Source organism: Lipomyces japonicus (genome assembly GCF_038497905.1).
Source record: "Lipomyces japonicus strain CBS 7319 unplaced genomic scaffold V1514scaffold_14, whole genome shotgun sequence".
In the NCBI taxonomy this organism is placed as follows: Eukaryota; Fungi; Ascomycota; class Lipomycetes; order Lipomycetales; family Lipomycetaceae; genus Lipomyces; species Lipomyces japonicus.
This window is the reverse complement of record NW_027117826.1, coordinates 242,052-253,877: the sequence shown is the minus strand read 5'-3', so window position 1 is coordinate 253,877 and position 11,826 is coordinate 242,052. Positions and strand designations below refer to the sequence as shown.

The following is an 11,826-nucleotide window of genomic DNA, read 5'->3' as shown; positions in this document are numbered from 1 at the left end:
TTAAACGAAATTAATTAATTTATTACTATCATTTATAACTCCACGCCTCAAAATTTCCAGATCGTAAAAGTAATCCATAAAACTTTTCTGAAGCATTATGATCATGAAATACTCCTTTTTCTGGCCTAACGGCTTCACTGTATAACTCAGAAAAGGTATGCTGCTCATTTGGCACTGCGGTATTTATAACTGATGCAGTTTCTGTAGTTTTATCAAGATCATCTTCTTTAGCCTGTTGTGATCCTAATGAGTGAATCAATGACAAGATATACCCGGAATCAGTTGCACGTTTCTGCTTGTGAATGTTTACAGATCTTGCACCCAAAGTTTTACTTGAATGGTAAAACATAAATTCAGCGTACGAAAGCTGTCTCGGAGACACCTGGGCAACAAACAAAAATCTTTTAATAGGGGCCAAAATTTTTGCAGTCAGGTTGGCAAAGTAAATTCGAATAAACTTATCAATTTCAGATGATGAGACTTGTCTGTCCATCATGCCTCTTAATTTCTTTAAAAATTGCTTGTCTCTTGTGAGATATGTGAGTCGACCATTTTCGGCATCCGCATGTGGCCCCAATCCAATTGTCGAAAGAGCATTTTTAATTGATTTCCGCTGCCATTCAATAGTGGAAGTCACCGGGTAAAGCAAATCAAAAGTCATTGATAGTGGTGTTGCAGAAATAGGCATCACGTCTGGCAAAATTGGCATTAGTCTCACATTTATTGATGGTGGTGATGGTTTATTCTTCGTAGTGATATCCAGTAAATACACTGAGCCGCCGCATTCCCTGACCATTTGCGACAAAAAGGGATTTGTAAATCCAATGACACCTGGCACAGGATGTTGTGAAATAATATTCAAGGCTTCAATATCTGAGTGCATTGTGATATATTCCCTAACTAGGCCCACATACGGAATTGGCTTAATAAGATCAACCAAATGTTCAATAAAATTGCTGCACATTGAAGGTGTACTTGAAGATACTGCAAGAGACTGGCCAAGAATAATTATTTCAAACAGTGTAAATAGTTGACTCAAATCCTTGAGCGACTTTAACAATTCACCCCATGACCCTGGTTTTCCAAACAACGTAACATCTTTATTACTGTCCGTAAACTCTGTTAGAGGAAGCGATGGATCTTGAGCAAGTATGACCCGGATTTTATCTCCTAGATATGGTAAATCGATTCGTTTTCGTTTCGAACCTGCTGAAGTTTTAGCCAGGAGAGCTTCGGGATCGGGCCAGGATGCAACATTCCTGCAAGTGGACTGCAATGTCGGAAACATCAGTGACGGCTCAAACACGTATGGTGCGATTCGCCTCACGCATGATTCAAATAAAGCTGGAAATTCAAACGGTGATATTATTGCAATACTCTGTTGAGAATAATTCCGTATTTTGGAACGATCTCTATGTTGTTGGAAAAGAACATATCCATATAAATATCGCTCTGCTCGTGCAGCGTAAGACGATGTTCTGGAGTTTGAAGATGGGATTGGCAATGTAATATCAGATGTACATTTAAACCGGAAAGTATGAAATGATTCGGTGTTGTCTGGATATCCTTGTTCAGGAAATGATGAAAAGCATCTAAACAAACATTATTTTTGGTTCGATTAATTTGATTTTTTTTAAAACTGACATTGTTTTTAAATCATGTTCCGAGAAATTGACACGAGGAAACACACATTCAAATTCTACTCCAACGTTAACAGGTTTACTCAAAAATCTAAATATACCACATACCGGGTCCGATATCGACATTGAAATTCAACACACAAAAGCACAATAGCCATTTGTTTAAATCTTTAGCGCGAAATGGTAATTGCAGATATACATCCGGCGATGCTTGGTACTGCTCGCTTACCAGGTCAGTGAACGTTCGCATACTCTGCCACGAAGCGTTTGACTTCCGAGTAGACGAAGTATTAGACTCAATTGGTGTTTGTGTTATTCCACTCATATTATTATTCCAGTTTGTTTGTGTCTAATCTGTCTGATTTATAGTCTCTATTGCTACTCAAGGGAGTTGTTTGTTTGAATGCCACCTTAGACCATAATATTAAGCCTTCTGATCAATGCCACTGGTGATAGTTTATAAAGAACAATGACTGGAAAAAAAAATTCATAATTATTAACTATAAATATATATAGTTATATGAAGGATAATTGACTATATTTACTGAGCTTTGTGAAGCGCGTTCCCGTTGTGTGAGCCACAACTATAATTACAGCGTTTTGCTTATATGCTCTACATGATTAAATTTTCAAAATATATTTTATATTGTACTACTAGTAAAAAATTTATAAAGAACTTTAATATAATTATCTCTAATAAAATTCAAAAGCCAATTCAATGTCGTCCGCGTTTAATAGGTCAGAGCCTGCCTCAATTAGTTGCCTCCAAAGGTTGTTACGTTTTTCGACCGGCCACCATGGTACTTCCCAAAAGCGAGTGTAAATACCCAATTCGTGAGCTTGATCGATAACTTTAGTCAATGAAGCCAACTGAGATTTGTTTAGACCTGAAGCAGGAATATCATTAGGTTCAAGGCCAACTGTTTTGAGGAATGAAGCAGACGCAATAGGATTGAGGGTGGCAGGATATGCTTCAGTGTCATTGAGCAAAGTTACCGGCCCATCATAAAAGTAGTCGCGAGTTTTCTGGGCCTTGACAAAGGCATACGGCGTATTCCCAGTCCCGACGACCGTGATAGGACCACTAGTAATTGCCGTGCCGTTGAAAGTAGTTAACCAACCCTTCTGCCGCAATGGCTCAAGAGCCTCGATAACGTATGGCCAGGTGGCATTTCCGTCGGTCTTGACATCAACAAAAAGGTATAAAGTTTGACCAGAGTCAGTATCCCAAACACCGCTGGTAAAAAAAAATTAGTTGGAGAGTCAAATTCGTAGATGTAATCTGCAACGTACTTGGGGGCGGTGTCATGTGCAGTGAACGAGTTATTTGGGTTGGCTTGCGTGAGAATTCCAACCAACGGATCAATGTAAAGCGACGCAAACGTGCGGGCAGGGGTTAGAGCAGCTTCGTGATGACCGACGTAGACAGCGTCGTCGCCATCAAAATGCCAAACATCAGCCTCGACAGACACAACGCCATGAGAAAGAGCGGTGTAAAGCGGAACATCGCGCCAGTAGTCATTATGGGAATGAATTCCTTTAACAAAGATATCACGAGTAAAATCTGATGAATATTGAGTCTTCAGGTCGCCTTCAAGCGCGAGAAGTTCGCGAGTGATCGGTACGGCGGCGGCAACGCCGACAAGCACCGGCAAGACAAGAGTAAGCTTCATAACAGAATACACAATGGATATAAAATATTCACTATGCATGCACAGTGGGAATGGAAGGGTATTTATGTACCTTGTTTATCGTAAAACAAGTAGTTCAAATGTTGTCATTTGAAATGGATAAAACGAAAGTTGCTGCTCGCTAAATACACGTGGAAACCTTCCTGCGCCCTGAGTCGCCGAAACGAACAGCAATCAACGCAGGATTCTTAACAATAGAATTAAATGCGACCGACCTTATAAAGCCATTAATTATCATATACTATCTTAATTTTAATAATAACGGTTTAGAATACCTTATTCTATTTTCTAAAATGATTTAAACTTTTCTTAATTTAAATATTCTACTATTCTATATATAATATCCGACTAGTACTACGGTGGTTGGTTAACAATAAAATTATCAGCCAGGACATACTGTTACGAACAAATATCAAATCCATTGAGTTTAAACTCAACATGAACTTAAACTTGTATATTATCTTGACCACTCACACTATCAACCAAATACGATGATAGTCAGTAGCCTATCAGAAAAAGACACGGGTTTATCAATACCGCCTCAATTTCCTTATTGCTCACGGGATTAACCGCCTATTCAATATAAAAGTTTAACTGTCACTCGTGTAGATAATCCCGATTCTCATTAGCCATCGCTAGAATTTATTAGCTCAATGAAAGAATAAAAATGCTAATATGTAATAATACTCACCTCTACTGTACCATGCAAACCAATAATATGATATCCTGCTGGTGAAATCAAATCCGTCGGACTTCCTCCATTTATGTTTCCGTACAGTGCACTTCGTCGTAAGCCAGTAATCAACTGAATCGCATCCACCCACAAGCCCGAACGCACGTGAAGCCCGAGGAACTTTTCTCCAGGCTCAAGCACAAAGTCAGAGGGTGAACCACCTCGGTTCCCGAACATGGCTGACCCACTCTCATAAAAAAATTCTAAACCGTCTACCGCTGAGCCGTGATATATCCGTACTCGTATTATACGCCGAAATAATACCCGAATATGTGTCACCTGAGAAGATGCATCTGCGCTTTCAGTAATGCTGTCAAACGCTGGCTGACCACTTACAATGCTCCTGGAATTTCTTAATGTTTTGACAAAGTCATCAATCATAAGCTCTTGCTGTCCAAGTCCCAAAATCTTTATTCCCATAACCTTATTGGGGTCCTGATATTCTCTAGACATCAAAGACCTCAGCTCATCTTCAAATAAAAACAGCTCTTTTTGTGGGCCTTCCGGATACTCCAAATGTGCTCGGCACCATTCAGCACAATGTACCTCTACTAAATATATCCCAGTTTTCGACTGAACTATTGCACCATTTTCGACCGGCAAGATCACAGGTTTGAACTTTGGAACTAAAGCTTCAGGAGACAAGCGAAACATAGGGTGACATCTAAAACGAAGTAAATCCAACCTATGCCAGCCACATTCATCCTTTGGAAGACACAACTGCGGGCTTGATTCATCCCTTATTACATTTGCCTCCTAAAAAGGTTAGCAGAGAAAAAAAAAGAAAAAAAAAAAGCAAATTGCGGCGGCTCGCCTACTCTAGTCATAAAACTTCGATTGAACGTTGTATATGCTCTTAGCATGATCCCAGATGATTGGTGAGGGCAGCCCAGCAAATGGCCCACTTCATGTAACATGGCACCAATTCCAACATTGGCAATCCTAAAATAAAACCCTCCCTCGCCTCCATCGTTTGCGATTTCTCGCAAATTTGCTTGCCTAGTATCTAAAAACTTTTACAGTCAGTTATTGCCACCCTTTTGAAAATAACAATAAAACATACACATGATGCAATCTCTTCCACACATGACGGCCAAGCATGTGTCGAATGGCTGCCAAAAATGGCTAGCTTTACGTGACCACTACCGCCTCCAAGAGCAGCATGTCCCCGTATTAATTTTATATTAGAGTCCCATTTAGTATCTAGTATCAATGCCGCCACGTGCGTATCTTCTCCTGATGGCGTGGGCGCAAATGGGCCACCATGTCGATTAATGGCATCCAGAGCTATCCCAAACAATGCCCCAGCATCAGTAGCATTTTTATTTTGCTGTGCTTTATTTGCATCACGGATTTCATTCATGGTTTTTTCACTTCGAATTATATGCACGTAAGCAGTATGCCGCGATTTGGTGTCATTTCGAGCAACAGAGTCTGGCTGATATTCCTCATGCAGTCTGAAACACCGCCTGCCCATTCCGTTACGTTGCATTTGTTCACCAGTGAAAGCTTGCCACAGATAACCCGCCATTCTTAATTTTTTAACTGCAATGTCTAATGTGTTTTGGCCTCGTTCAACCTGATCTCTGGGAGCGTCAAATTTCAACTCACTGTCTTTCGCGACAATAATAGCCAAATGCAATGGTGCATTTTGAAGAAGTGGAATATAGGTCAAATTCAACGTGCTGGTTGTGGAAGGTATGTTGTGCATATATTGGCCGGGGCTAAACCTAAACTGGACCACATTTGATCCAGGAACCAGATGCACCAATGCCTTGAAATATCCATCTGAAACTGCGAAGGACTGAGGTGGGAACTCGCTTAGATGATGAAATACCGTGATTGTGCAGTCAAAGGAAACTTCGCTTAAAGGTCCTACTCCTCCATGAATTAGCACAAACCGTTGATGCACTGTAGTATTGTTTGACACGTTAAAAAACCGTGGCGCGTAAGAAGGGTGCGATGACAGTGGAAGGCTCGGAGCGCCAGCCGGCTGAGATTGCACGTGAAATGCAGCCATGGAATACTGCTGATGAGTCTTAATGAATAGAATATTGAAACAGTGAGCCTATAATGATATTGTCTAACCAGTTCTCGGCAAATTCATCGTAGTGCGGCTTATTGGACGAGGGCTGTGCAAGTTAGTTTACACGTAATATATAAATAAATACCAGGTTAGATTTGTCTGTTGGTTCGCCTATGAATTGTTTACAGATATAAATGGATCAGAAAATCTGCTTGTTATTATTAAGCATGTAACAAAGTAAACGTGTAACTGCAAGCGTAATGGAACTGCGATACATCATAACATAGCTATATAGAGCAATACTAAATGCATTTGATAATACGTGTCATCATAGCAGAAAACATATGTATCTTAGTTAATAATTACAAATAAACAATACCGGTTTTTGTAACGGCTTAAATTGGCTTGAGAGATAACTTGATGTAGCTCTTCATGACGCTGTTATTTGTCGTTATGTCATCTATTATCAATCACAAGATATTTCGTCAGTGTTAGAGCCGGCCAACCTTGCTGAGCATATCACCACCATATCTTTTTTTTTAAACAAAATGGCCACTCTTCATTCTTGCATTTTTTGTCGAATCATTAAGGGTATTCTTCATTTTTTTTTACGATTAATTTATTCTATTAAGCTAACTTGTTTAGGCGAGATTCCGTCCTATAAAGTTTTCGAATCGTCTAAAGTTTATGCTTTCCTCGACATCAACCCACTTTCTGAAGGTCACACTCTCGTGATCCCAAAATATCACGCAGCTAAAGTTCATGAACTTCCTGACGATTATCTTGCCGAGATTCTTCCAGCAGCTAAAAAAATTGCGCTTGCGTTGGGGGCTACCCCGGATGATACGTTCCAGTACAACCTACTTCAAAACAACGGCGCTTTAGCTCATCAGGTATGACATCATGCAAATATTTAGTACTGTTTTCCATTAATTTTGGGTTTAGGTTGTTCCACATGTTCACTTTCATGTAATTCCAAAGCCAAACGAAGACGAGGGCTTAGGAGTTGGCTGGCCTCAAAAGGAGTCTAACTTCGATGCTCTCAAAGCCAGCCATGCAAAGATCTTAGCCAGTCTTGAGAACAAGCTTTGAAGAGAATGCTTCATGTCGTACACAACATCGTCTTATAGACGTCAATACAGTGCCTGCGGTATATTTTTTGAGCTCTTTTGCGATATTTTACAATGTCTTAATATTAAAAATACAGAAATGTACTATCTAGGTCGTAAACCTGTTGGAATAGATCTTGCTAATCTACCAGTTGTTGCGAGGCGAGATTTCGTAGAGTTTGCGGTCGGCACACGACTTTGGGGCCTTGAATTTTTGGCACCAAGCTGCCTACTGGAAGTATTGTTTGGATTTGTGATGTCTGATGCTTCATTATTGGTTTCTTCTTCATGTGATAATGTGTATTCTTTCGCTTCTGTTAAACCTTCCTGTTGCTGATCTTGGTTGGGGTTAGCAAATAAAAACAAACAATCTTGAAAAAAACACATACGAAGCAACTGTTCCTGTTCGGCAAATCTATTGAACGAATCCGAAGTAGGGGCCTGTAATTGTTAGACATTGAAGCATTTCCAGTCAACCTGTAAAGTACCTCTTGAAAATCAACACACCACGCATTGACTTCTAATCCATACAAAAATGCAGCAAAACTCTCACTAAATCTAGCTATATTTTCATGCATTATATCCAAATACTGAAAGTTGGTATCAAGATCTGCTAGCGAATCTGCCAGTTCGGAAAGCTGCGGCTTCAACGCTTCTAAAGGAAACGCGGTGATTACTGATGCTGATAGACTCTGAGAATTGCCATGCCGTGAAACGGACCTTCGAAGAGGCGTAGTTGGACGAGAAGCACGTCTGGATCTCTGGACTGACATGGCAACCTTGCGTATGGGGATGTCCTGATGCGGATTCGCGACGCGTTTATATTGGGAGAAAGGTGTTGCCACGGAAACCATTACCCGGCTGTTTTAGAAACTTCGCCTTTGAAGTTTGGCGAAAATTAAGACGTTCCTTATCTGGCAATTTTAATTTCGCCTCTTCATCGGCCTCTCTACATTGGTTCATGGTCTTTCGTTTTTTTGCCGCAGCAAAGCAAATATATTCAATTGTAACAGTCTTTCGTGCAGCTCCAGTCCTTTTTTTTACTTATTCAGACGGGTCAAACTCTCCAAAGCGTTTGAAAGATCTTCGACCGGCGTCCGCTCTTGCCGCTCGCCAACAACACCAAGAGAAGTTTCCTCCACCTGACTGGTTTATTGCCCTTAATCCTCCATTTGACATAATGCCTGACGCTCAATTGCCTGCAAGACCGGGAAATTTGACTCCGGAGCAGGAAGCCAAGCTGAAGGAGCTGTGGATTCTTGTTCACAAGACATTTGGAGTATCTCCCCCGCCTGCGCTACTTGAGTCTTCGAAGCTGTCAGTATCAACGAGCATTATATCAACGAATGGTATCTCAGCACCTTCAGAGCCCGCTGAGGAGGATGGTGTGGACCAAAAGAAAAAGAAACGATTAGGCTTTTTACGAAAGAAAGAAAAGAAGGATGACAAAGAAAAATCATCAACTAAGAGTGGAAGCACAATTGGCATTGATGACGATGACAAATACGGGCAAACAAAACAATTCAAAACTGCAATTTCGGAGATGACTCCAGATGAATTGCGTGTAGCATTTTGGAGTATGGTCAAAGCAGATCATCCTGATGGATTATTACTAAGGTTTTTACGTGCTCGTAAATGGGACGTGAAAAAGGCACTTGTTATGATGATTTCTACGATGCATTGGAGGCTAAAGGAAATGAATGTTGAGTCTATTGTGTTTAAAGGTGAAGGCGCAGCGATTGCTGAGCACGACGAAGGATTTATGAAACAGATTCGGCTTGGCAAGTCATATCTGCATGGAACAGATATATCTGGCAGGCCCATATGTACTGTTCGTGCTCGGTTACACAAGCAAGGAGATCAATCTGAAGATGCTCTCAATCGATATACTATCTACGTTATGGAAACCGCACGGATGTGTCTTAAGGATCCGGTTGATACCGCCACTGTCATTTTTGATCTTAGTGATTTTTCCCTTGCTAATATGGACTATGCACCAGTAAAGTTTATGATTAAATGTTTTGAAGCACATTACCCAGAGAGTTTGGGTATTTGTCTAGTGTACAAGGCTCCCTGGATTTTCCAAGGAATCTGGAACATCATTAAAGGTTGGCTTGATCCTGTTGTCGCGTCGAAAATTCATTTTGCACGCTCGCCTGATGATCTTGCCAAGTTTTTGCCCAAAGAGAAAATATGGAAGGAACTGGGTGGCACAAATGATTGGGAATATAAATACATTGAGCCTGTGGCTGGCGAGGATGATCTCCTGAACGATTCAGAGACTCGTGAGAAGCTGCTTGAAGAGCGGGAAAAAATAGTGAGGGAGTACGAAGACGCCACTTGGTCATGGATTTTTTCGACTTCAAGTGAATTTAGAAATGCTAGAAATGAAATCGCAAAACGTCTTCGGGAAGATTATGTCAATATTGACCCATACCTTAGAGCAAAGACAGTGTATGATAGAGTAGGATACATAAATTTGCAAAAATAAGAATAATCGATACAATATATATATATCTATATAACGTTTGTGTTTGTGTTTGTGTTTGAAATTTTTTGTATATTTATTGTTCAAGCGGTTATGTCGTCATGGTCATCTTTAGTCTTGCAATGCAGCGGAGAATAAACGGCTTCAACAATAATTATTAATATGAAATTTTCGGTATAATAACGATGTATTATGTATTTTAATTTACAAAATGTTATCTTCCTCTTCTTGAATTGAATTCTTAATTCTGAGCAGAATTGTTGTTTTCCATTTATCCAACTTAGAAAACTGATCAAACTCAAATATTTTATCAGTAAACCTTTCTTGATCTCCATCTTCAACGGCTGAAATGACATCCTATGATGAGTCAGTAATGATAACCTGGGTTGAATTGTTACACATACATTCAAAAGATTGTGTTCTCGGGTATTCAAGAAAGTTGGATCCAGATCCACGTATTCCTCAACTGCTCTTTTAGCAGCTATAATATCTTTATTAGCGATATGACATAGGCCTGCCTTGAATAGGTAATCTTTTAAACTCCATTTTGCTAGGTTGTTGCCCAAGCTGATTCTAGCCACTTGCTCGAATTTTGCAATGGCTCTTGTGTAATCTTCCTTCAATGCCGCAATCTCAGCAACTTTTAGCCATGCCTTATTCGCTAACCTATGTATCGATTAGTTTAGTATATAATATCCAACGCGATGCTGACTTACGATTCCGCTTGATCATTTGAGAACCACTCTCCAGCTTCGTCGTAGGCATCCATAGCACGGTCCAGGTCATCAAGTTCAGTTTCATATAAAGTAGCTAAATCTTGCTTGTATGTGGCCGCTCGGCGAAATTGGCCTCTTTGGGTGAATAGTGTTAACGCTTGAATGAGAACTCTGGCAGCCTCTACAAGTCCTTGTCAATATACGATACAATTTCAATACAATTAAACGCACACACCTTGAGGGTCTATTTTTCTGTACGACTTATATGCTTCTATGTATGTGTTTGCTGCCTCATCTTTGGCATCGGACTTTAGCTGCATCTGTGCAGCTTTCTCGAACGTCCTTCCAGCTGATTGCACTAAAGATAGTGTTAGTCTTTGGTCTATAAATCAAATAATAAAAACAACATAATACGCATACAATCCTTAATTATTTTAAATGCATTAGCAGCCTCGATATATAAATCGCCGGCCTCTTCAAATCTTGAGCTGCTGGCAAACAGCCCGAATGGCCCAGTTGATGTGGCTTTCTTGTCAGCCTGAAACAAAACAAAAAAATAAACAGAAAAAAAAGAACATGGTTAGCTTTTTTGAAAAACAAAAATAACACTATACTTCACTGACCTTAGCTAGTAGTGACTGCGCATCTGCCATGCTATCCAGATATCTAAAGCGGTGTTGTTATTTGAATTAATTGGTTGTCGGTAGGTTGTAGTATATACGTGGCGGACGTGTGACCTTAATCGTCATGATCAAATGGCATAAGTAACGAAACAATACGCAATTAGTGCTGCATATATCATTATGCGCTACAGTTATACTACCGTATACCAGATAAGTTTATGACCGGGAATTTAAAGCACCGTGATGCTCAATAAAGGATATTTACAATAACTCATACGCATAAATTAAATCTATATTTGTCAATTCAAGGACAGTCGAAGGGCAAAAAAGAGTAGCAATGAGGGATGAAAAACTCGCATTGATTCTCTCCATTGCCTCGTTGAACTTAAAAATGGAGGAGTGCTTCGTAGGTTTGTTTGCCTGAGTGACATATTACCCCTCCAATACTCGTTGAGCATTACCGATATATACATATGCCGCATCATAAACGTCATTGCTGTGTTGATATGCGGTTTAATTGAAAGGACTGACGGCAAGTCGCTGGCTATATCACCTCCAATGAATAAGCTTGCATGTAGCTGCATGAAGCAGTCTATAAGGTTCAAAAATAAGTGTGCCCATAGTTTCTCCCGTTTCATATATAAGAGAACAGGGGGTTGGCCAATGGTCATTCAGGTGTTTATTGTTATATTTATTACTTCGTAGCACGCATAATTGTGATTATACATGGCTTTCATTTTCATTAAGAAGGGTCGATATGATAAAAAGCTTGTTTTTGTTGTACTGTCCGTAGTTCACAT

The 11,826-nt window shown here is 40.0% G+C and overlaps 7 protein-coding genes across 7 annotated transcripts; 2 read left to right on the top strand and 5 right to left on the bottom strand.

The window, feature by feature from the left end:
- Positions 1-2,203, bottom strand: V1514DRAFT_329305 (uncharacterized protein). Its single transcript, XM_066927323.1, has 3 exons — positions 1,749-2,203; positions 1,645-1,699; positions 1-1,592 (listed from the first exon to the last, which is right to left on the bottom strand). Exons 1-3 carry the CDS (start codon positions 1,963-1,965, stop codon positions 29-31), a joined length of 1,836 nt encoding a protein of 611 aa, XP_066784031.1. The 5' UTR covers positions 1,966-2,203; the 3' UTR covers positions 1-28.
- Positions 2,204-2,261: 58 nt separating this feature from the next.
- Positions 2,262-3,706, bottom strand: V1514DRAFT_38811 (uncharacterized protein). The gene is made up of 3 exons (XM_066929999.1): positions 3,607-3,706; positions 2,934-3,546; positions 2,262-2,877 (listed from the first exon to the last, which is right to left on the bottom strand). Exons 2-3 carry the CDS (start codon positions 3,350-3,352, stop codon positions 2,334-2,336), a joined length of 963 nt encoding a protein of 320 aa, XP_066784030.1. The 5' UTR covers positions 3,353-3,546; positions 3,607-3,706; the 3' UTR covers positions 2,262-2,333.
- V1514DRAFT_38818 (putative peptidase family-domain-containing protein) lies at positions 3,603-6,361 on the bottom strand. Its single transcript, XM_066930000.1, has 4 exons — positions 5,128-6,361; positions 4,883-5,077; positions 4,023-4,820; positions 3,603-3,966 (listed from the first exon to the last, which is right to left on the bottom strand). The coding sequence occupies exons 1-4, from the start codon at positions 6,082-6,084 to the stop codon at positions 3,922-3,924; spliced, it is 1,995 nt and encodes a 664-aa protein (XP_066784029.1). The 5' UTR covers positions 6,085-6,361; the 3' UTR covers positions 3,603-3,921.
- Positions 6,362-6,532: 171 nt separating this feature from the next.
- V1514DRAFT_329300 (HIT-like domain-containing protein) lies at positions 6,533-7,516 on the top strand. Its single transcript, XM_066927322.1, has 3 exons — positions 6,533-6,681; positions 6,736-6,983; positions 7,036-7,516. Exons 1-3 carry the CDS (start codon positions 6,639-6,641, stop codon positions 7,180-7,182), a joined length of 438 nt encoding a protein of 145 aa, XP_066784028.1. The 5' UTR covers positions 6,533-6,638; the 3' UTR covers positions 7,183-7,516.
- V1514DRAFT_367225 (DASH complex subunit DAM1) lies at positions 7,276-7,974 on the bottom strand (the record flags this gene model as incomplete). Its single annotated transcript, XM_066929861.1, has 3 exons — positions 7,276-7,537; positions 7,589-7,640; positions 7,688-7,974. Coding segments are annotated over 3 exons (572 nt in total), but the record flags the coding sequence as incomplete, so codon positions are not given.
- Positions 7,975-8,119: 145 nt separating this feature from the next.
- Positions 8,120-9,942, top strand: V1514DRAFT_329296 (CRAL-TRIO domain-containing protein). Its single transcript, XM_066927321.1, has one exon. The coding sequence runs from the start codon at positions 8,161-8,163 to the stop codon at positions 9,688-9,690; it is 1,530 nt and encodes a 509-aa protein (XP_066784026.1). The 5' UTR covers positions 8,120-8,160; the 3' UTR covers positions 9,691-9,942.
- Positions 9,861-11,197, bottom strand: V1514DRAFT_329294 (soluble NSF attachment protein). The gene is made up of 6 exons (XM_066927320.1): positions 11,027-11,197; positions 10,824-10,941; positions 10,639-10,761; positions 10,404-10,584; positions 10,092-10,353; positions 9,861-10,044 (listed from the first exon to the last, which is right to left on the bottom strand). Exons 1-6 carry the CDS (start codon positions 11,054-11,056, stop codon positions 9,892-9,894), a joined length of 867 nt encoding a protein of 288 aa, XP_066784025.1. The 5' UTR covers positions 11,057-11,197; the 3' UTR covers positions 9,861-9,891.
- Between the last annotated feature and the right edge of the window lie 629 nt (positions 11,198-11,826).